The 24,322-nt window shown below is 42.5% G+C and overlaps 1 protein-coding gene across 3 annotated transcripts in view; it reads right to left on the reverse strand.

Annotated features, from left to right (window-relative positions):
• Positions 1-24,322, reverse strand: part of LOC120981019 (monocarboxylate transporter 2-like) — a 135,094-nt gene that overhangs the window by 12,300 nt on the left and 98,472 nt on the right. For all 3 annotated transcript variants that reach the window (XM_040410488.1, XM_040410480.1, XM_040410473.1), the window contains exon 3: positions 23-166. In XM_040410488.1, the coding sequence (XP_040266422.1) occupies positions 23-166 (144 nt within the window). The remainder of the gene's footprint in view (positions 1-22; positions 167-24,322) is intronic.

Genomic DNA, 24,322 nt, shown 5'->3' on the forward strand with positions numbered 1-24,322 from the left:
AAATACTGTTTTTGATACTCACCACCAACAACACCAATGCAAATGTACAGTTCAAGCACACTGTTGCAGAATGACGCTGAAATCAATCCTACGCTGCAGAGCAAGCCTCCTGCTATGACCACTGGGCGACTGCCATATTTGTTTACCAGGATACTACTTATAGGACCTGTAATGCAATAAGAAATGGATTTTAGATGCTACAAATGAAGGCATGGAAAATGAAAGTCTACTTATAAAAAGTATGCAGTAGGTAGATAAGAATATCATGTAAAATATTTGATAAAAGTAACTTTGTTAGCAATTACATCTGTAATTATAGTTCTATTAAGTAAAAATTTTTATTTGTAAATGAACCCATTTGAAAAAGAGAAGAATTCCTAAAAACTTTAAAAAGTGCTTTACAAAAAGAAAATTATTGAGCACACACTGTTCCATGGCTTGCAGGTTTTGTAAGGCTGCATATTGTAATGAAATGTTGTATTTTTATATCTACATTTTAGTTTATATGTTTTAGAAATATTCCCTCAAAGAATGTTTTTTCTGAGAACAATGAAAAAACATAAAACACAAAATAAATGCTCATTGGTTGGCATCTGAATAGGCTAAAAGGGATTTTCTGGGACTTAGAAATCAATGTCTTATCTTCAGGATAAAGCATCCATCTCAGATTGATTGAGCTCTAATACCCAACACCCCTACAAATTTGCTGTTTCGGGCAGTGGATGGGGACAGAAGCTGGGACACTGCAGCTCAGCTCTCATTCACTTGGAATAGATCAGTACTGGAAACTACTGTACAAAGTGCATGGAGCCTTCCATCGACTGCAAAGTTTCTGGTGACGGTGGCTGTCCGAAAGAGCTGAACCATGGGAGTACCGGATATCAGATCCCCAAGATCTGATATTGATGACCTATCCTGAGAGTAGGTGATCAATATCTCAGTCTAGAGATGGACAAACATCGGCCGGGACGGTTCGCAAACGCAAGTTCACAATCAAATGTTCACAAACCGTGTGTTCGCGGCGGGCCCCATTCACTTTAATGGCATGTGAACCTGAAAAACCTTCAGGTCATATTTGCAGCCACCAAATACTTACTAGAAGTGCACAAATAGTCCCACAACATGGACAGTGACATACCAGAGGGGGGATCAATGGCAAAAATTCCAACAAAAAATATGTATTTAAATCAGGGGCCATTTTTATGCATCTTAAAGGGAAACTCTCAAAAATGTGCCCTGCTGGAGCCTAGAAAAATTATATTTTAGGCCATGGGAGTACAGGCCCCAAAAATCAGGCATTCACCTGCCGGAAAAGAACAAGTGATTATGTGGCTGGAGGTACATTAGGCGGTCAGTGGATAACAATTTTACTGTTGGCCAGTACAGGCCCCAAAAATTAGGCAGTCACTTGACAGAAAAGAACAAGTGATTATGTTGCTGGAGGTACATTAGGCGGTCACTGAATAACAATTTTACTGTAGGCCAGTGGAGTACAGGCCCCAAAAATTAGGCATTCACCTGACAGAAAAGAACAAGTGATTATGTGGCTGGAGGTACATTAGGCGCTCAGTGGATAACAATTTTACTGTAGGCCAGTACAGGCCCCAAAAATTAGGCATTCAGCTGACAGAAAAGAACAAGTGATTATGTAACTGGAGGTATATTAGACAGTCAGTGGATAACAATTTTACTGTAGGCCAGTACAGGCCCCAAAAATTAGGCATTCACTTGAGAGAAAAGAACAAGTGATTATGTGGCTGGAGGTACATTAGGCGGTCACTAAATAACAATTTTACTGTAGGCCAGTGGAGTACAGGCCCCAAAAATTAGGCATTCATCTGACAGAAAAGAACAAGTGATTATGCGGCTGGAGGTATATTAGGCAGTCACTGAATAACAATTTTACTGTAGGCCAGTGGATTACAGGCCCCAAAAATTAGGCATTCACCTGACAGAAAAGAACAAGTGATTATGTGGCTGAAGGTATATTAGACGGTCAGTGGATAACAATTTTACTGTAGGCCAGTACAGGCCCCAAAAATTAGGCATTCACCTGACAGAAAAGAACACGTGATGATGTGGCTGGAGGTACATTAGGCGGTCACTGGATAAAAATGTTACTGTAGGCCACCGGAGTAGAGGCCCCAAAAATTAGGCATTCACCTGACATAAAAGGCCTTTTTTGCCTCTGTATATACACTGCTCAAAAAAATAAAGGGAACACAAAAATAACACATCCTAGATCTGAATTAATTAAATATTCTTCTGAAATACTTTGTTCTTTACATAGTTGAATGTGCTGACAACAAAATCACACAAAAATTAAAAAATGGAAATCAAATTTTTCAACCCATGGAGGTCTGGATTTGGAGTCACCCTCAAAATTAAAGTGGAAAAACACACTACAGGCTGATCCAACTTTGATGTAATGTCCTTAAAACAATTCAAAATGAGGCTCAGTAGTGTGTGTGGCCTCCACGTGCCTGTATGACCTCCCTACAACGCCTGTGCATGCTCCTGATGAGGTGGCGGACGGTCTCCTGAGGGATCTCTTCCCATACCTGGACTAAAGCATCTGCCAACTCCTGGACAGTCTGTGGTGCAACGTGACGTTGGTGGATAGAGCGAGACATGATGTCCCAGATGTGCTCAATTGGATTCAGGTCTGGGGAAAGGGCGGGCCAGTCCATAGCATCAATGCCTTCGTCTTGCAGGAACTGCTGACACACTCCAGCCACATGAGGTCTAGCATTGTCTTGCATTAGGAGGAACCCAGGGCCAACCGCACCAGCATATGGTCTCACAAGGGGTCTGAGGATCTCATCTCGGTACCTAATGGCAGTCAGGCTACCTCTGGCGAGCACATGGAGGGCTGTGCGGCCCTCCAAAGAAATGCCACCCCACACCATTACTGACCCAATTCCAAACCGGTCATGCTGGAGGATGTTGCAGGCAGCAGAACGTTCTCCACGGCGTCTCAAGACTCTGTCACGTCTGTCACATGTGCTCAGTGTGAACCTGCTTTCATCTGTGAAGAGCACAGGGCACCAGTGGCGAATTTGCCAATATTGGTGTTCTCTGGAAAATGCCAAACGTCCTGCACGGTGTTGGGCTGTAAGCACAACCCCCACCTGTGGACATCGGGCCCTCATATCACCCTCATGGAGTCTGTTTCTGACCGTTTGAGCAGACACATGCACATTTGTGGCCTCCTGGAGGTCATTTTGCAGGGCTCTGGCAGTGCTCCTCCTGTCCCTCCTTGCACAAAGGCGGAGGTAGCGGTCCTGCTGCTGGGTTGTTGCCCTCCTACGGCCTCCTCCACATCTCCTGATGTACTGGCCTGTCTCCTGGTAGCGCCTCCATGCTCTGGATACTACGCTGACAGACACCGCAAACCTTCTTGCCACAGCTCGCATTGATGTGCCATCCTGGATAAGCTGCACTACCTGAGCCACTTGTGTGGGTTGTGGACTCCGTCTCATGCTACCACTAGAGTGAAAGCACCGCCAGCATTCAAAAGTGACCAAAACATCAGCCAGGAAGCATAGGAACTGAGAAGTGATCTGTGGTCACCACCTGCAGAACCACTCCTTTATTGGGGGTGTCTTGCTAATTGCCTATAATTTCCACCTGTTGTCTATCCCATTTGCACAACAGCATGTGAAATTGATTGTCACTCAGTGTTGCTTCCTAAGTGGACAGTTTGATTTCACAGAAGTGTAATTGACTTGGAGTTACATTGTGTTGTTTAAGTGTTCCCTTTATTTTTTTGAGCAGTGTACATAAGACAAGGACCATTCTTTGTTCTGGGTGGTGGCGGATATGTGTGGGCTGGCATGAGGTAATTCAATTACATGTGGTCGTCACAGCTGTTGAATTCTTCCGAGATTCATGCCTCATTAATTTTAAGAAATGTGAGGTCGTGAGCTAGGCGAATGCGCTTATCGGTCACAATCCCCCCTGCTGCGCTGAACGTCCTTTCGGACAGGACACTCAACGAGGGGCAAACAAAGAGTTCCACGGCAAATTGTGCCAGCTCTGGCCACAGGATAAGCCCACCCAGTAGACAAGTAGTTCCTTGCTTCTCAGAGCGTCCACATCGGCCGTTAACCCAATGTAGTCGGAGACCTGTCGGTCTAGGCGTTCCCTGAGGCTGGATCCGCAGGGCTGCTGTCGATGGGTTGGCTGCAAGAATGATCTCATATCCGAAGTGACCAACACATCTTCAAAAAACGCCCTCTTCTTGCAGACGCGATAGGATTGGTGCCCGCACCTGTGGAAATTCCTCTGCCAGCGCCCGCAACAACAGAATGCTGCATCTCTCGCAGCAAGGCCTGGAAATTCTGCATTCTGCAGCCCTCTGTGATGCTGGTAACATGTCCGCCATTTTGTGTTTGTGCCGGGGGTCTAAGTACGTTGCCACCCAGTACTGGTCCTTGCCCTTTATGCTTTTTATACGGGGGTCCCTATTCAAACACTGGAGCATGAAGGCCCCCATTTGCACTAAATTGGAAGCAGTGGAGAGCTCTGGCTCCTGCTCATTGCTCAGGAGAATGTCGCCCTCAGTCTCCTTCCCCCAGCCACAGACAACACCAGGGATCCCCGAAAAGTTTAAAGTCCCACTCAAAGCCTGCTCTTCTTGCTCCTCCTCCTCCTTCCCTCAGCCACCATCTTCCTCTGACTCCTCTTCACAATCCTGCTGGCTTGTCTCAGATGGAGTAACCCCCCCTGGCAATTCATTCAGCATTGCGACTTCATCTTCCAGCTCCTGCTCCTCGACGGCTTGATCAATGACACAACGCAATGCACGCTCCAGAAAGAAGGCGTAAGGTACGATGTCACTGATGGTGCCCTGGCTGCGACTGACAAGTTTGGTGATCTCATCAAATGACAACAGAAGGCTGCATGCGTCACACATGAGCAGCGACTGGTGCAGTGAAAAGACACCAAGCTCCCCAGAACCTGTCCTGCTGCAGAGTTCATACAGGTAGTCGTTAACGGCATGTTGCTGCTGGAGCAGCCTATCAAGCATATACAAGGTGGCGTTCCAGCGTGTCAGGCTGTCACAAATCAGACATCTGACCGGCAGGTGGTGTCGCCGCTGAACGTCAGCAAGGTGAGCCATGACTGTGTAAGATCTTCTAAAATGGCCAGAGATTTTCCTGGCCTGCCGCAAGATGTCCTGGACCCCAGGTTATTTGGCAATGAATCGCTGCACAACTAAGTTCAGGACGTGTGCCATGCACGGCACGGCACGTGTGTCATTATGCCCTGTTTCAGTGCGCTCAGAAGATTGGCACCGTTGTCGCACACCACTTTACCAACTGTCAAATTGAGCGGGTTTAGCCACTAATGGGCTTGTGACGGCAGAGCTGAAAGCAGTGCAGGACCAGTGTGGCTCTTGGCTTCCAGGCACAACAGCCTCAGCACAGCATGGCAACGTCTCACCTGGTACGTCGAATAGGTTCTGGGGAGCTTGGGGGTGCAACAGAAGAGGCGGTAGCAGTGGAAAAGGAGGAGTCAGTCGAGGAGGAAACAGAGGATGGAGTAGAAGGAGGAGAAGAAGAGGCAGGCCTGCATGCAATCCGTGGCGGTAACACCAAATCCACACGGGTTACATGCTTGACGGCCGTCATAAGGTTCATCCAGTGGGCAGTAAAAGTTATGTACCTTCCCTGCCTGTGTTTGCTAGACCACATGTCTGTGGTCAGATGTATCTCGGCAGCGACACTGTGTGCCAGAGATATATTCACTTGCCGCTGAACGTGGCCATATATTGTATCTCTGGGATGCCTTTCTGGGAGAAATATTTCCTTCCGGGGACCTTCCATTGCAGTGTGCCAATGGCCACAAATTTTCTAAAGTTTATATGGCAGTAGTTGTCGGACTAGCAGATCTGGCAAGTCAGCACTCAGCTGTTGGGCAAGAGGGTTATACGACGTCATCAACCTTTAACGCTCGAACATTTCGGCCACGGAATCCTGCCTTCTGCAAGATGAATGTGACGATGGCACGGTGGAAGGTGGAGTGGAGGACAAATGGGAGGAGAGAGGAGAAGGAGAAGAGACAGGACGTGGAGCCCCGGGAGTGTGGCTTTGTGGGTTCTGACGGCGTTGCTCCCACTGGGCTCGGTGATGGGAGGCCAGGTGCCTTCTTAAGGCAGTTATCCCTAGGTGAGTGTTGGGCTTACTGTGACTTATGAGTTGACAGCACAGGCTGCAGATGGCAACACTATTGTCAGCAGCTGCGTAGGAATGTGACGGCATCCTGGGAGTGCAAGATGTGACCGTGCATGGTGGATGGCTCGCTCCAGATACATTTGCAGTCTGCTTTTTGCCTCCGGTGAACTGCGAGTTCTGCCTGCTTCTCCTCCTTCTCCTCCCTATCTGCTGCTCCGTCTCTCCTTCTGAACTCCACTCCTCTTCCTCTCTTGTGGGCACCCACATGTCGTCCATCAACATGTCATCACCGCTGTTTCAGGTGTGGGCAAATCGCCATATGAACATTGTAAAATTTGAATGGAACCGGCACTCAACAATTCGGAATACACGTGGAAATCAGATAAAATTATTTATTAAACAATCAACATGTGTCCTGTGTGCACCAGGATAAAATTCATAAAATAACATAAAATCTATAAAATGTAGCTTGTGTATAAGCCAGAGAGATAGGTGTCTCTAATCTATCAAGTTCTGACCGCCAGACGCAGCAGACTGCATCCGTGTCCCTCCTATTAGGTAGGGCTATTGGATCACAGTCGTCTGAGAAGCAGGCAGGAGCCGATAAATATAGTACTTCAATGGGTTCAATGACAGTTGTCTGATGTAATCACCACTTCATAGTCTCACAGTTCTAAATATATAATATGATTAAAGTCTTATATCATCATCTGAAATACAAAATCTTGAAGGGTCTAGGATGAAGGTAATATTTCAAACGGAGATCAATTGTCCGTCATATATAGCGCTATCAGGGTCTCAGTATACTGGATGAATAGAGTCAATTGTCTAGCACTTTAGTTAAGTCGGTGCTGATACCGCTTGTAGCGGTTCGGTATATTTCCACTTGTGTTGTTACTCACTGCGTCCTCTGTGGGCTCACTCACTCCGGTCTGCGGAAAGACTTCTGCCGTGGCGTCCCACGCTTCAGCCTTTCTCCGCTACGTTTGTTTCGGGTCCGGTCTTTGCCTGGGTCCCGTATCAACTCTCGTGAGAGATCTGAATTGCCTACTGCGCTTGCGTGAGTTTTCCAACACTTCGTTTGTCTTGCGTAGATAAGTGGATAAAGTCTCCGTCCTTTAGTACATGGCCATGTACCGCTGATATAATTTTTCACAGGTAATACGTCCAGACGCGTTTCGAGATACCTTATCTCTTCCTCAGTGGGTATAACCTGTGAATGTTAGTCACATATCTTATATAGTCTCTTCTCAATTAATTAATTAAGTACACCTGTTTCAGAATTTCTGTGGGAGAATGAACCCTTTACTTTTCATTAACCTATTCTTTGCCATATAGTATTTATATTTCAGAAGTCCTCTTTCAAAGAGGGTTGCAATACTTCCAGATATCTTACATGAATGTATATACACATATAATAGCCATATATTCGAATGTTTAAAATGAATAAATAATTACACAGATTTATTACACAAATTTAAAACAAATTTAAAACATGCACATGGTAATGTGTCGATCCCGACATGTACCATTATAAAATATATTGGCAGACATTTGACTTCCCACAATGCAGGGAAATATCTTTCTATTAATTTTTTGAGGTAGAGTGATCTGCATGTTCTAATATGTATATGTCAGGTCTCTACTTATCCACAATCGTCTCAGTGTTGTGTGTTTGTATCATTCACTGTCCTCTTGAGGGCTGATTGCCTCAATTTAAAACTGATGTGACAGCCTTATATATTTCTTTTATTTCTTTTGCCATAACGTTTATTACTTGTTACTTAATTTGTGTATAATTTATGTATACTCCTAATCCGCAATTTATATGCATATTGTATTTTCATTGCGATTTTCTACTTGCGGTTTTTTTCTTGCGGTTTTTTTATATTTGCGGTTTTTTCGGATGCGTTTTTTCGGAAAATTTTTTTTTTTAAAATCTTTTCAAAAAATTTCTCAAACAGTGATCAAACATAATTATTCCATTGGTTATCTTGTCTCTTTTCAATTTGTTGAATATTTTTTCTTTTTTTCTTTTTTCTTTTTATATTCTATTTTTATTTTGTCCAAAAAAATTTTTTTATTTTTATTTATTTTTCACATTTTGCTGAAGGAGAATTTCGCCCTAACAATTTAAATAAAACCAAAGATTTCCAGATCTGAGTTTAACCCTGCAGGGAGAAGACTGCCAAAGTCATAAATTCTTCTGGACTCAGCCCGCGACATCCTCATAATGTGATTACCTCCTCTCCAGTGTACATCTACCCTTTCCAGGGCCACAAAGGAAAAGCCCCTGGGGTCGCTATTATGCGACACTTTAAAGTGTTTGGATAGAGAATGGTTTTCATATCCTTTTCTAATATTATTTAGATGTTCCGTAATTCTCACCCTCAGGGGTCTCTTGGTTCTGCCAATGTACTGTTTTTGGCAGGGGCACTGGAAAAGATAGATGACACTGGAGGAGTCACATGTCAGGCAGCCCTTGATATCTAAGAAGAATTCATTTTGAGTAGATTGGACCCTACTTGTCTTTTTTGGGAATGTTGAGTTTTTACACCCCGAACACCTCCCACATCTGTAGAAACCGTCCATATTCAGCCATTTTTGAAGTGTGAGTGCCTCTTTTTTCTTTTGATTTTTTATTGATGGTGCTATTTTTATACTTAAATTGGGTGCCTTGGTAAAAGTGATTAGTGGGGAAGTGTGTAACATAGGTCCAATGACCTTGTCCCTTAATAAAAAGTGCCAGTGTTGATTAATGATGTGACGTATTTGTTTTGATTGTGAATTATAGGGTAGAATTAATCTTAATTCACCCTCCTTATTTGTGTTTTTGTGAGTGTTTGGCTGAAAAAAGGTCTCTCTCTCTGTTTCTCTAATTTTTACTAGAGCATCTGTAAGGACTTTTTCGGGGTACCCTTTACATTCGAACTGTTCTTTCATTTTCAGGGCCTCAATATCAAAATCAGCTTCTTCTGTACAGTTTCGCTTTATGCGGCGAAACTGGCCAGAGGGAATATTCAACAGCCATTGAGGTAAGTGACAGCTCATAAATGGAATAAAGCTATTCTTTGCTGTTGGTTTATAATAGGTGCTGCACTTATATTTATCATCACGCTGTGTAATCTGAATGTCCAGAAATTCTATGGATGTTTCCTTAATTTTGGACAAAAAAGTCAGATTCTTATCATTATTGTTCAGGGCCTCTAAGAATTCATGCAGTTGGCACTCATCTTTTGTCCATATAAATAAAACATCATCTATGTAGCGACGCCATAGGGCCAGGTCCGCCCCCAGCTTGGGGGCAATGTTTTCGTGCTCCCAATTTGTTTTTGGCACAGTGGGAGCACGAAAACATTGCCCCCAAGCTGGGGGCGGACCTGGCCCTATGGCGTCGCTACATAGATGATGTTTTATTTATATGGACAAAAGATGAGTGCCAACTGCATGAATTCTTAGAGGCCCTGAACAATAATGATAAGAATCTGACTTTTTTGTCCAAAATTAAGGAAACATCCATAGAATTTCTGGACATTCAGATTACACAGCGTGATGATAAATATAAGTGCAGCACCTATTATAAACCAACAGCAAAGAATAGCTTTATTCCATTTATGAGCTGTCACTTACCTCAATGGCTGTTGAATATTCCCTCTGGCCAGTTTCGCCGCATAAAGCGAAACTGTACAGAAGAAGCTGATTTTGATATTGAGGCCCTGAAAATGAAAGAACAGTTCGAATGTAAAGGGTACCCCGAAAAAGTCCTTACAGATGCTCTAGTAAAAATTAGAGAAACAGAGAGAGAGACCTTTTTTCAGCCAAACACTCACAAAAACACAAATAAGGAGGGTGAATTAAGATTAATTCTACCCTATAATTCACAATCAAAACAAATACGTCACATCATTAATCAACACTGGCACTTTTTTATTAAGGGACAAGGTCATTGGACCTATGTTACACACTTCCCCACTAATCACTTTTACCAAGGCACCCAATTTAAGTATAAAAATAGCACCATCAATAAAAAATCAAAAGAAAAAAGAGGCACTCACACTTCAAAAATGGCTGAATATGGACGGTTTCTACAGATGTGGGAGGTGTTCGGGGTGTAAAAACTCAACATTCCCAAAAAAGACAAGTAGGGTCCAATCTACTCAAAATGAATTCTTCTTAGATATCAAGGGCTGCCTGACATGTGACTCCTCCAGTGTCATCTATCTTTTCCAGTGCCCCTGCCAAAAACAGTACATTGGCAGAACCAAGAGACCCCTGAGGGTGAGAATTACGGAACATCTAAATAATATTAGAAAAGGATATGAAAACCATTCTCTATCCAAACACTTTAAAGTGTCGCATAATAGCGACCCCAGGGGCTTTTCCTTTGTGGCCCTGGAAAGGGTAGATGTACACTGGAGAGGAGGTAATCACATTATGAGGATGTCGCGGGCTGAGTCCAGAAGAATTTATGACTTTGGCAGTCTTCTCCCTGCAGGGTTAAACTCAGATCTGGAAATCTTTGGTTTTATTTAAATTGTTAGGGCGAAATTCTCCTTCAGCAAAATGTGAAAAATAAATAAAAATAAAAAAAAATTTTTGGACAAAATAAAAATAGAATATAAAAAGAAAAAAGAAAAAAAGAAAAAATATTCAACAAATTGAAAAGAGACAAGATAACCAATGGAATAATTATGTTTGATCACTGTTTGAGAAATTTTTTGAAAAGATTTTTTTAAAAAAAATTTTCCGAAAAAACGCATCCGAAAAAACCGCAAATATAAAAAAACCGCAAGAAAAAAACCGCAAGTAGAAAATCGCAATGAAAATACAATATGCATATAAATTGCGGATTAGGAGTATACATAAATTATACACAAATTAAGTAACAAGTAATAAACGTTATGGCAAAAGAAATAAAAGAAATATATAAGGCTGTCACATCAGTTTTAAATTGAGGCAATCAGCCCTCAAGAGGACAGTGAATGATACAAACACACAACACTGAGACGATTGTGGATAAGTAGAGACCTGACATATACATATTAGAACATGCAGATCACTCTACCTCAAAAAATTAATAGAAAGATATTTCCCTGCATTGTGGGAAGTCAAATGTCTGCCAATATATTTTATAATGGTACATGTCGGGATCGACACATTACCATGTGCATGTTTTAAATTTGTTTTAAATTTGTGTAATAAATCTGTGTAATTATTTATTCATTTTAAACATTCGAATATATGGCTATTATATGTGTATATACATTCATGTAAGATATCTGGAAGTATTGCAACCCTCTTTGAAAGAGGACTTCTGAAATATAAATACTATATGGCAAAGAATAGGTTAATGAAAAGTAAAGGGTTCATTCTCCCACAGAAATTCTGAAACAGGTGTACTTAATTAATTAATTGAGAAGAGACTATATAAGATACGTGACTAACATTCACAGGTTATACCCACTGAGGAAGAGATAAGGTATCTCGAAACGCGTCTGGACGTATTACCTGTGAAAAATTATATCAGCGGTACATGGCCATGTACTAAAGGACGGAGACTTTATCCACTTATCTACGCAAGACAAACGAAGTGTTGGAAAACTCACGCAAGCGCAGTAGGCAATTCAGATCTCTCACGAGAGTTGATACGGGACCCAGGCAAAGACCGGACCCGAAACAAACGTAGCGGAGAAAGGCTGAAGCGTGGGACGCCACGGCAGAAGTCTTTCCGCAGACCGGAGTGAGTGAGCCCACAGAGGACGCAGTGAGTAACAACACAAGTGGAAATATACCGAACCGCTACAAGCGGTATCAGCACCGACTTAACTAAAGTGCTAGACAATTGACTCTATTCATCCAGTATACTGAGACCCTGATAGCGCTATATATGACGGACAATTGATCTCCGTTTGAAATATTACCTTCATCCTAGACCCTTCAAGATTTTGTATTTCAGATGATGATATAAGACTTTAATCATATTATATATTTAGAACTGTGAGACTATGAAGTGGTGATTACATCAGACAACTGTCATTGAACCCATTGAAGTACTATATTTATCGGCTCCTGCCTGCTTCTCAGACGACTGTGATCCAATAGCCCTACCTAATAGGAGGGACACGGATGCAGTCTGCTGCGTCTGGCGGTCAGAACTTGATAGATTAGAGACACCTATCTCTCTGGCTTATACACAAGCTACATTTTATAGATTTTATGTTATTTTATGAATTTTATCCTGGTGCACACAGGACACATGTTGATTGTTTAATAAATAATTTTATCTGATTTCCACGTGTATTCCGAATTGTTGAGTGCCGGTTCCATTCAAATTTTACTATATCCATTAGAACCTAGGGGGTGTTTCTTTGAACCTGTGCACCTATCGTGACAAATCAGAGTGAGCCATCTGCTTATTTTTTGTATACTGCCATATGAACATTGTTGCTTGGTCTCGAAAATTCGTCGAATACTATTAACTGACTTTCTGCAGGACATTGCATAGAATCGATTTTTACTATCCCTTCTAAAGACAATGGGTCGAACATTTTATCGAATATTTTATCGATTATTGTATTTGTCATTTTGAGCATATATATGGTCTCCACATATCAATTTGTCCTTCAGTTTATATTGTCTATATTCGTATGAGGCTGTTATCTATCATATATAGAGCTCATATTTACATTTTAGGTTGCTACTCGTTATTGATTTTATTGTTTGCTGACCCAATAGTGCCATTAAATAAAACTATATTCTTTGTGCATACACATGGTCCCGGATTTCTTTGAGTGCTCTGTCCATATTTACAAATTTTTCATTGTAAACTACTATTTGGCTAAATGGCAGGACATAGAAGAAGGGGAACGCCATATGGTTTTTGGAAGGCAGATTTTGCTGGACTGGTTTATTTACACCATGTACCCTTTCAAGCCCCCTGATGAACCCCTAGAGTAGAAACTCCATAAAAGTGACCCCATCTAGGAAACTACGGGAAAAGGTGGTTGTTGTTTTGGGACTATTTTAGGGTAAATATGATTTTTGGTTGCTCTATATTATCCTTTTTTAAGGCAAGGTAACAAAAAATTTAAATTCTAAAATTGTTTCTACATTCGCTATTAAGTTTTGTGGAACACCTAAAGGGTTAACAAAGTTTGTAAAATAATTTTTGAATACCTTGAGGGGTGTAGTTTCCTAGATGGGGTCACTTTTTGGAGTTTCTAGTCTAGGCTACATCAGGGGGGCTTCTAATGGGACATGGTGTAAATAAACCAGTCCATCAAAATCTGCCTTCCAGAAACCATATGGCGTTTCCTTCGTTCTATGCCCTGCCGTGTGGCTATATAGCCATTTACGACCACATATTCTGCAAACTACAGAATCAGGGCAATAAATATTTAGTTTTGTTTGGCTGTTAACCCTTGCTTTATTACTGGAAAAAAAGGATTCAAATGGAAAAAAAATTTGGCGCCGTTTTTATTTTATATTTTTAACGCTGTTCATCCGAGGGGTTTGGTAAAATGTTATTTTTATAGGGAAGATTCTTACGGACGTGGCAATACCTAATATGTCTACATTTTAAAATTTATTTAGCTTTTACACTATATTATCATTTTAGGAACCCAAAAAAATAATTTTAGTATCTCCATAGACTGGGAGCTACAGTTTTTTTTCTTTTGTTGGGCGACTATCTAATGTAGGGGCTCATTTTTTGCGGGATGAGATGGCAGTTTTATTGGCACTAATTGGGGGTGCATATGACATTTTGATCGCTCGCTATTACACTTTTTGGGATGTTAGGTGACAAAAAATTGCTTTTTTTTCCACGTTTTTTTTTTTTTTTTTTAATGCTGTTCATCCGGGGGGGGGGGGGGGGGAAGGGGGTTGAGTTAAATGTTATTTTTATAGAGAAGATTTTTACGGACGCGGCGATGCCCAATATGTATGGCTCTCAGACTTTGGAGACACTAAGCAGGCATCCTCAAACTGCGGCCCTCCAGATGTTGTAAAACTTCAATTCCCACCATGCCCTGCTGATAGCTGTAGGTTGTCTGGGCATGCTGGGAGTTATAGTTTTACAACATCTGGAGGGCCGCAGTTTGAGGATGCCTGCACTAAAACTAATATTTTTGGAAAATTGTTTCCGTGTCTCCAAAGTCTGAGAGCCATAGTTTTTTATGTTCTCTAGGGGACTGTTGGGGATTATAAAAATTTAGTACTCCATGGAAGTGTGATGCTCCCTGAAGCAATCGATAACGCAGAGGCCCAGATGATGTCACATTGAGTGGTGGTGTCCTTCCATATCCCCCTCCTGTGACACACTCTGCACTTTTTTTGGGTTCGTCCCTTCTTTCCAGTATGGGGGACCACACCTGGAAAATGTTGGCCAGGGACGATCCGGGTGCCTCCAATTCCCGAGGTTCTCCGGCCTGCTCTTTCCCGGTCTGAAAAGATCAGGTCCTTGAGGACTGCCTCAGAGAATTGGAGGAATGTCCCTGTGCTGCCAGTGCTTCGGGATAGTACAAAAGCGTTGTACAAGGCAACCTGTACCAAGTAGACCGCAACTTTTTTGTACCATGCCCGGGTTTTGCGCATGGCATTATATGGCTTGAGGACTTGATCAGAGAGATCAACTCCTCCCATATACCGATTGTAGTCGACGATACAATCGGGCTTGAGGACCGTTGCCGCGGTACCTCGCACAGGGACAGGGGTGATGCTGTTACCGTGGATTGTGGACAGTATAAGGACATCCCTCTTGTCCTTATACCTGACCAGCAACAGGTTTCCACTGGTAGGGCACGGGTCTCACCCCTGGGGATAGGTACCTGGAGGGGGTAGGTAGGGAGGCCGCATTGATTTTTCCGCACGGTCCCACAAGCGGACGTTGATCTGGCGGCAAGGGACCTGAACAAGGGAATGCTAGTATAAAAGTTATCCACGTACAAGTGGTAACCCTTATCTAGCAGTGGGTACATAAGGTCCCACACGAGTTTCCCGCTAACACCCAGAGTGGGGGGACATTCTGGGGGTTCAATACGGGAATCTCGCCCCTCGTACACACTAAATTTGTAAGTGTACCCTGAGGTACTCTCACATATTTTGTACATTTACACACCATACCTCGCCCACTTAGTGGGAATGTATTGGCGGAAACTGAGTCTACCCTTGAACGCAACGAGAGACTCATCAACCGCAACCTCCCTTCCAGGTACGTAGGCCTGCGCAAATTTGGCCCCGACGTGATCGATGACCGGCCGTATCTTATACAGACGGTCATGGGCAGGATCACCTCGGGGGGGACATGCTGCACTGCATTATCTGAATAATGCAGACATTTCCGGATTGCCTCAAACCGGGGGCGTGTCATGGCCATACTGTAGAGTGGGGTCTGGTAGAGGACGTCCCCACTCCAGTATTGCCTGACACTGGGTTTTTGCCCTAAACCCATATGCAGCACGAGGCCCCAAAACATCCTCATCTCGGCTGCACTAACCGGCATCCAGCCACCGGGTCTAGCCAAAATGGAGCCCGGGTGCTGAGCAACAAACTATTGGGTGTACAGGTTCGTCTGCTCCACCATCAGATTTACAAATGGGTCACTGAAAAAAAAAACTAAAAAAGTCCATTTCAGTGAAGCCCACTGTGGGAATCTTTATTCCTGGATTGCAAAAATAATCCGGAATCTCGGGCTCACCGGTAGGGGGCTCCGGTAGGGCTTATTTGGTGGGCCGGGAAACCAAAACGAGCCCCAGGGCGCTGGGGGGGGGGGGGGCAAGTGGCAGGGGTGGGTCTAGGGTCTCACAGCTAAGTGCTGTGGACCCCAACCACCAGAAACAATAAATCAGATAAAGTTTTTTTTTTTTTTCCCCCTAACTAACTTTTCCCTTCTATCCCTGCCTAATCGTGCCTCTCCCTCACTGACCCTGACCTACCTGGAGGGTGTTGGTTTCAGGAGGGTGATGGGTGCCGACGGGGGGTTCGCAGGAGCTGGTGCTGGACTGTGCTGGACGGTGCAGCAGCAGGAAGAGGAGGGGAGAGAGGAGCGACAGGAGTTTGAATCTCCCGCCTCTCTCCAGCACCAATCAGCACCAAGGACAGCACCCATCAGCACCACGGCCAGCACCGCCAACCCCAAATGCTCGGACTGTGATTGGTGGTGTGTAATTACACCACCAGTCACCGTCCTTTTCCGGTTCATCGGGTCACCGGGGACCCGAATGGACTGGAAACGCAGCAAACCTGAATTGACCTGCGGTTTGCTGCGATCGCCGATGCGGGGGGGTCACATGACCCCCCCCCGGCGTTGTGACAGGATGCCCGCTGAATGATTTCAGCGGACATCCTGTTCCGATTAACCCGCTCCGCAATCGCGTTTTAAAGTTAGGATGTACCGATACGTCCTGAATCCTTAAGGACTCGGCAAACGTGGCGTACCGGTACGTCCTAAGTCCTTAAGGGGTTAATAAGTATTTTGTGGAAGCAGGTATATCACACCCCTCAATCAGTATTTTGTGGAAACAGGTATATAGAACCCCTTAATCAATATTTTGTGGAAGCAGGTATATCGCGCCCCTCAATAAGTATTTTGTGAAAGCAGGTATATTGCACCCCTTAATCTGTTTTTATGGAAGCAGGTATATAGAACCCCTTCATCATTATTTGGTGGAAGCAGGAATATCAATCCCCTTAATTACTATTTTGTGGAAGCAGATATATCGCACCCCTCAATCAGTATTTTGTGGAAGCAGGTATATAGAACCCCTTAATCAATATTTTGCAGAAGCAGGTATATTGCAGGCCTCAATCAATGTTTGGTGGAAGTCGGTATATCAAATCTTTTAATCAGTATTTTGTGAAAGCGGTGTATAACAGGCCTCAATCAATAATTGGTGGAAGCAGGTATTATCAATCCCCTTAATCAGTATTTTGTGGAAGCAAGTATATCAATCCCCTTAATCAGTATTTTGTGGAAGCAGGTATATAGAACCCCTAATCAATATTTTGCGGAAGCAGGTATATCGCAGGCCTCAATCAATATTTGGTGGAAGCAGGTATATCAAACCCCTTAATCAGCATTTTGTGGAAGTGGTGTATCTCAGGACTCAATCAATATTTGATGGAAGCAGGTATTATCAATTCCCTTAATCAGTATTTTGTGAAAGCAGGTATATCAAACCCCTTAATCTGTATTTTGTAGAAGCAGGTATATCGCACCCCTCAATCAGTATTTTCTGGAAGCAGGTATATAGAACCTCTAATCAATATTTTACGGAAGAAGGTATATCGCAGGCCTCAATCAATATTTGGAGGAAGCTGGTATATCAAACCCCTTAATCAGTATTTTGTGGAAGCGGTGTATCGCAGGACTCCATCAATATTTGGTGGAAGCAGGTATTATCAATCCCCTTAATAAGTATTTTGTGGAAGCAGGTACATCAATCCCCTTAATCAGTATTTTGTGAAAGCAGGTATATTGCACCCCTCAATCTGTATTTTGTAGAAGCAGGTATTTCAAACCCCTCAATCAGTATTTTGCAGAAACAAGTATATCGTAGGCCTTAATCAATAATTGGTGGAAGCAGGTATATCAATCCCCTTAATAAGTATTTTGTGGATGCAGGTATATCGCACCCCTCAATCAGTATTTTGTGGAAACAGCTATATAGAACCCCCTAATCAATATTTTGTGGAGGCAGGTATATCGCACCCCTCAATCAGTATATTGTGAAAGCAGGTATATCAAACCCCTTAATCAGTATTTTGTGGAAGTAGGTATATAAAAACCCCTTAATCAATATTTTGTGGAAGCAGGTATATTGCACACCTCAATCTGTATTTTGTGGAAGCAGGTATATAGAACCCCTTCATCAATATTTGGTGGAAGCCGGTATATCAAACCCCTTAATCAGTATTTTGTGGAAGTGGTGTATTGCAGGCCTCAATCAATATTTGGTGGAAGCAGGTATTATCAATCCCCTTAATCAGTATTTTGTGGAAGCAGGTATAACAAACCCCTTAATCTCTATTTTGTGGAAGCAGGTATATCGCACCGCTCAATCAGTATTTTCTGGAAGCAGGTATATAGAACCCCTAATCAATATTTTACGGAAGCAGGTATATCGCAGGCCTCAATCAATATTTGGTGGAAGCTGGTATATCAAACCCCTTAATCAGTATTTTGTGGAAGCGGTGTATCGCAGGACTCCATCAATATTTGGTGGAAGCAGGTATTATCAATCCCCTTAATAAGTATTTTGTGGAAGCAGGTATATCAATCCCCTTAATCAGTATTTTGTGAAAGCAGGTATATTGCACCCCTCAATCTGTATTTTGTAGAAGCAGGTATTTCAAACCCCTCAATCAGTATTTTTCAGAAGCAAGTATATCCTAGGCCTTAATCAATATTTGGTGGAAGCAGTTATATCAATCCCCTTAATCAGTATTTTTTGGAAGCAGGTGTATCATAGGCCTAAATCAATAATTGGTGGAATCAGGTATATCAATCCCCTTAATAAGTATTTTGTGGAAGCAGGTATATCGCACCCCTCAATCAGTATTTTGTGGAAACAGCTATATAGAACCCCTTAATCAATATTTTATGGAGGCAGGTATATCGCACCCCTCATCAGTATATTGTGAAAGCAGGTATATCAAACCCATTAATCAGTATTTTGTGGAAGTAGGTATATAAAAACCCCTTAATCAGTATTTTGTGGAAGCAGGTATATTGCAGACCTCAATCTGTATTTTGTGGAAGCAGGTATATAGAACCCCTTCATCAATATTTGGTGGAAGCCGGTATATCAAACCCCTTAATCAGTATTTTGCGGAAGTGGTGTATTGCAGGCCTCAATCAATATTTGGTGGAAACAGGTATTATCAATCCCCTTAATCAGTATTTTGTGGAAGCAGGTATATCGCACCCCTCAATCAGTATTTTGTGAAAGCAGGTATATAGAACCCCTAATCAATATTTTGCAGAAGCAGGTATATCAAACCCCTTAATCAGTATTTTGTGGAAGCGGTGTATCGCAGAACTCAATCAATATTTGGTGAAAGCAGGTATTATCAATCCCCTTAATCAGTATTTTGTGGAAGCAGGTATATCGCACCCCTCAATCAGTATTTTGTGGAAGCAGGTATATCGCACCCCTCAATCAGTATTTTGTGGAAGCAGGTATATCGCAGGCCTGCAATACACCCTCAATCAGTATTTTGTGGAAGCAGGTATATCGCACCCCTCAATCAGTATTTTGTGGAAGCAGGTATATCGCACCCCTCAATCAGTATTTTGTGGAAGCAGGTATATAGAACCCCTTAATCAATATTTTGCAGAAGCAGGTATATCGCAGGCCTCAATCAATATTTGGTGGAAGCCGGTATATCAAACCTTTTAATCAGTATTTTGTGGAAGCGGTGTATCACAGGCCTCAATCAATATTTGGTGGAAGCAGGTATTATCAATCCCTTTAATCAGAATTTTGTGGAAGCAGGTCTATTGCAACCTTCAATCTGTATTTTGTGGAAGCAGGTATTTCAATCCCCTTAATCAGTATTTTGCCGAAGCAAGTATATCGCAGGCCTTAATCAATATTTGGTGGAAGCAGGTATATCAATGCACTTAATCAGTATTTTTTGGAAGCAGGTGTATCATAGGCCTCAATCAATATTTGATTGAAGCAGGTATATCAACCCCCTTAATCAGTATTTTGTGGAAGCAGGTATATAGAACCCCTTAATCAATATTTGGCGGAAGCAGGTATATCAAACCCCTTAATCAGCATTTTCTGGAAGCAGGTATATATCATAGGCCTAAATCAATAATTGGTGGAAGCAGGTATATCAATCCCCTTAATCAGTATTTTGTGGAAGCGGGTATATAGAACCCCTTAATCAATATTTGGTGGAAGCAGGTATATCAAACCCCTTATTCAGTATTTTGTGGTAGCAGGTATATTGCACCCCTCAATCAGTTTTTTGAGGGGCAACAGGTATATCACACCGTTGCAAATAGTTGTTCCAATAGCGCTTGTTCCCCTATATACCTGCGGTTTCGCAGCAGAACCGCACACAACTGCTGCACAATACAAATGCACTATAATCATGTAATGGGTAAAAATACGGCTCTCACCTGCGCCTTCTCTGCTGTGAGCTCAGAATAGCACCAGGATGCGGACAACTTGAAATCCAAATGAAGAGCAAAAGTTTCGCAGAGGTTAAAATGGTTCTTTATTTAAGCGGTTAAAAATACATCCAGTATAACTAGTCTTAGTCTACGTGTTCCGGGCTACCTGAGATATAAGCCCTTACACATGACCTAGTAATACACAACTGAGTGCAGCAGATATAGTGGGTCAGCACCTGTGCTCCTGATTGGGCTATCACCTGACCCAAAATAAATGCCGTCATCTACATGTATCAAATCTTCAAGTAATCAAATTAAAAGCCATATGCTTCATTTACTAAAAACATGTCTATATTCAACAATACATCTAAGATGGGAAACATATATTCCTATATATGATTACATTATTGCTGTAAAATTAAATCCAGTCTTTTATTCAGTCCCTCTGACTGACGTCTACTCAGCTGGAAAATCCAGAACGACTCCCTGTTCAGGAGTTTCTTCCTGTGATCACCTCCTCTCCTGGGTGCTTTAACTCTTTCGATTGCCTGTACTAGCATACCGGACATGTCCCCACCATGTGAAACCACAAAGTGCAGGCTGGCCGCAGACACCCCTCGGCTCCCATGGTGCGGCACGTCCGAAATATGCTTGCGTATTCTCACCTTGATGGCATTGGTAGTGCAGCCCACATACTGTAAGATACAAGTCCCACATGTGATTAAATATACTGCATATGTAGTGTTACAGTTAAGATAGGATTTTATTTGAAAATCCTTACCATTGGCAGTGGACTTAAATGACCTAGCTGCCACAATATGGTCACAGCACACACATTTAGCATGTCCACATCTGTAATTACCCTTTGTTTTTAGCCAATTTGGCTGCAATATTTTTCTATCTTGGTAGAGACTCGGACTAACGTATGTAGCTACTGTAGGGGCTCTCCGGGCCGCACACCTGACACCTCCCACTGCTATTTTTGCCTCTGCGACTGCGGCTATATGCACATCCACCTTTAGGAAATCCATAGCAGGTAATATTATATTACACAGACTATATCACCCACCACACACTGTACATAATATACCCAAGGGTGAGATGATCCGCGCCAGATGGAATTGTACAGAGGTAAATTCCTTTATGGTAGAAGCAGATGTTATTATGAATAGATTGGCACAGAGGGCATGTTCACGAAAACATGTTGGCAGGTATATACAACAAACATAAGATATGGACAGAAACCTGCTAGTTTATCCGGTAATGAAACAGGAACACATTAAGCCACAGATATTGTCAGATATGACTCCCCAGAGTACTTTTGTGACACAATATAGTGTTCAGTACCCCAAAATTTGCAAGATCATTAAACGACACTTCCCGATTCTGACTTTTGATAAACAATGGGTGAAAATAGCAGCGGGAGGTGTCAGGAGTGCGGCTCGGAGAGCTCACACAGTAGCCACGTACGTTAGTCCGAGTCTTTACCAAGATAGAAAAATACTGCAGCCAAATTGGCTAAAAACAAAGGGCAGTTACAGATGTGGACATGCTAAATGTGTGTGCTGTGACCATATTGTGGCAGCTAGGTCATTTAAGTCCACTGCCAATGGTAAGGATTTTCAAATAAAATCCTATCTTAACTGTAACACTACATATGCAGTATATTTAATCACATGTGGGACTTGTAACTTACAGTATGTGGGCTGCACTACCAATGTTATCAAGGTGAGAATACGCAAGCATATTTCAGACGTGCCGCACCATGGGAGCCGCGGGGTGTCTGCAGCCAGCCTGCACTTTGTGGTTTCCCATGGTGGGGACACGTCTGGTATGCTAGTACAGGGGATCGAAAGAGTTAAAGCACCCAGGAGAGGAGGTGATCACAGGAGGAAACTCCTGAACAGGGAGTCGTTCTGGATTTTCCAGCTGAGTAGTCGTCAGTCAGAGGGACTGAATAAAAGACTGGATTTAATTTTACAGCAATAATGTAATCAGATATAGGAATATATGTTTCCCATCTTAGATGTATTGTTGAATATAGACATGTTTTTAGTAAATGAAGCATATGGCTTTTAATTTGATTACTTGAAGATTTGATACATGTAGATGACGGCATTTTTTTTGGGTCAGGTGATAGTCCAATCAGGAGCACAGGTGCTGACCCACTATATCTGCTGCACTCAGTTGTCTATTACTAGGTCATGTGTAAGGGCTTACATCTCAGATAGCCCGAAACGCGTAGACTAAGACTGGTTATACTGGATGTATTTTTAACCGCTTAAATAAAGAACCGTTTTAACCTCTGCGAAACTGAGCTGGATTTTTCTCTTCATTTAAATGCACTATAGTATACTTTCTATGTTAGAAACAATCCTATGTTAGAAACCGCTAGGCCATCTCTATCTAAGTCCCAGAAAACCCCTTTAACATATAGAGAGTTTAATAAATTAAATTTTAGACTCCGGTCTTAATAACCCGTATAGCTGGCAGGAGATCTGCCAAAATTATGAAGAGGAGCAGGCCTCTTCATAACTTTTGCGCATCCACCGCTGGTCTAAATGTAAGTCATCTTCCTTGCTGTCTTCCATTTAGACAATTTTCTACACCTAAGACAGGCGTAGAAAATGATGAATAAGACAGTTCTGCCGGCCCGACCACACCACGCCTACTTTTTTAGACCTGGCGTGATCTGGGAAAAGTCACAGATTGGGACTCAAATAACCTTTGCACCGCAATCTGTGCCAGAAATACGCCTATTATCGGCTTATTTCTGGATAGTAAATGACCCCCATAGTTGTTTTTTTTCATTCTTTCTGTGAAATGTAGAATTGCTTATTCACAAGACCAGGTTATGGTAGAAAATAATTCTTGCTGTAACTCAAAACAATAATTCCATTTTAATTCCATGTGAGTATGGAGGATTTTTTTTAGGAAGGATTCTGTGGATTGTTTCTGATTAGTTCTAGTTGCATTTACCCAGCATACATAAGAAAATTATAAAGCCTGACAATATTTCAGTCAGCATACTAATAAAGTAAAACAGATATGTGGATGGACATTATTATATACAGTAGAATACCGCCCCATACCTGTTACATCCAGTCACGTCTCCTGTGATGTAGACTTTCCTCATCGTCTTTATTCAGAGATAAGACCGCCATGACACCTTCTTTCAGCCTCTTCTCGTCTCTGCAGAGTTTCACCGAAAATTTTTTTGTCTCCTCACTTTGCTATCATCCTCTCCTTCCTGGTGTCTCAACACTGTCATCCTGCTGCCCCCCAATACTGTGCTAGAGCCAGACAGAGAGTCCCCCATTCCCCATTTTATTCCCCCTGTATATTATAATGGCCCCCTCTTTCTCATTAATGTAATGGCCCCTCTTTATTATTAATATAATGGCCCCCTCTTTATTATTAATGTTATGGCCCCTCTTTAATAACAAAGAGGGGCCAATACATTAATAACAAAGAGGAGGCCATTATATTAATAATAATTTATTGGCCCCCTCTGTATTATTAATATATTGGCCCCCTCTTTATTATTAATATAATGCCCCCATCTTTATTATTAATGCAATGCCCCCCTCTTTGTTATTAATGTAATGGCCGCATCTCCACTCTTATTACTATGATGTCCAGTCAGTGGTCCTCCTCTTTCTGCTCCTCCCCCACCCCCATAGTGCCCCCAGTGCCTCTGCAATTAGGGTAGGGTACATAAAAAAATAAAAATAATAATACTTACCTCTCCATCACAGCTTATGACATCCCAGCGCAGGCGGTCGCGAACGCCTCACTATGCCTTCCCGCGCCGCGTCATCTAGTGGCCTGAAGCGTATGAGGCATAATGGTGGGGACGGGAGCAATAGGCCCTCATTGAAGTTTCTGCTGCCTGGCGCCCCCTGCAATTTGGCACCCAGGGCAATGTCCCCCATCGACCCCCCCACGCTACGCCACTGCAAGGAAGACAATGATAAATGGTGCCTTTACTGAGGAAAGGAAGAGGGAAAGAAAT

This window comes from Bufo bufo, chromosome 1, assembly GCF_905171765.1.
Source record: "Bufo bufo chromosome 1, aBufBuf1.1, whole genome shotgun sequence".
In the NCBI taxonomy this organism is placed as follows: Eukaryota; Metazoa; Chordata; class Amphibia; order Anura; family Bufonidae; genus Bufo; species Bufo bufo.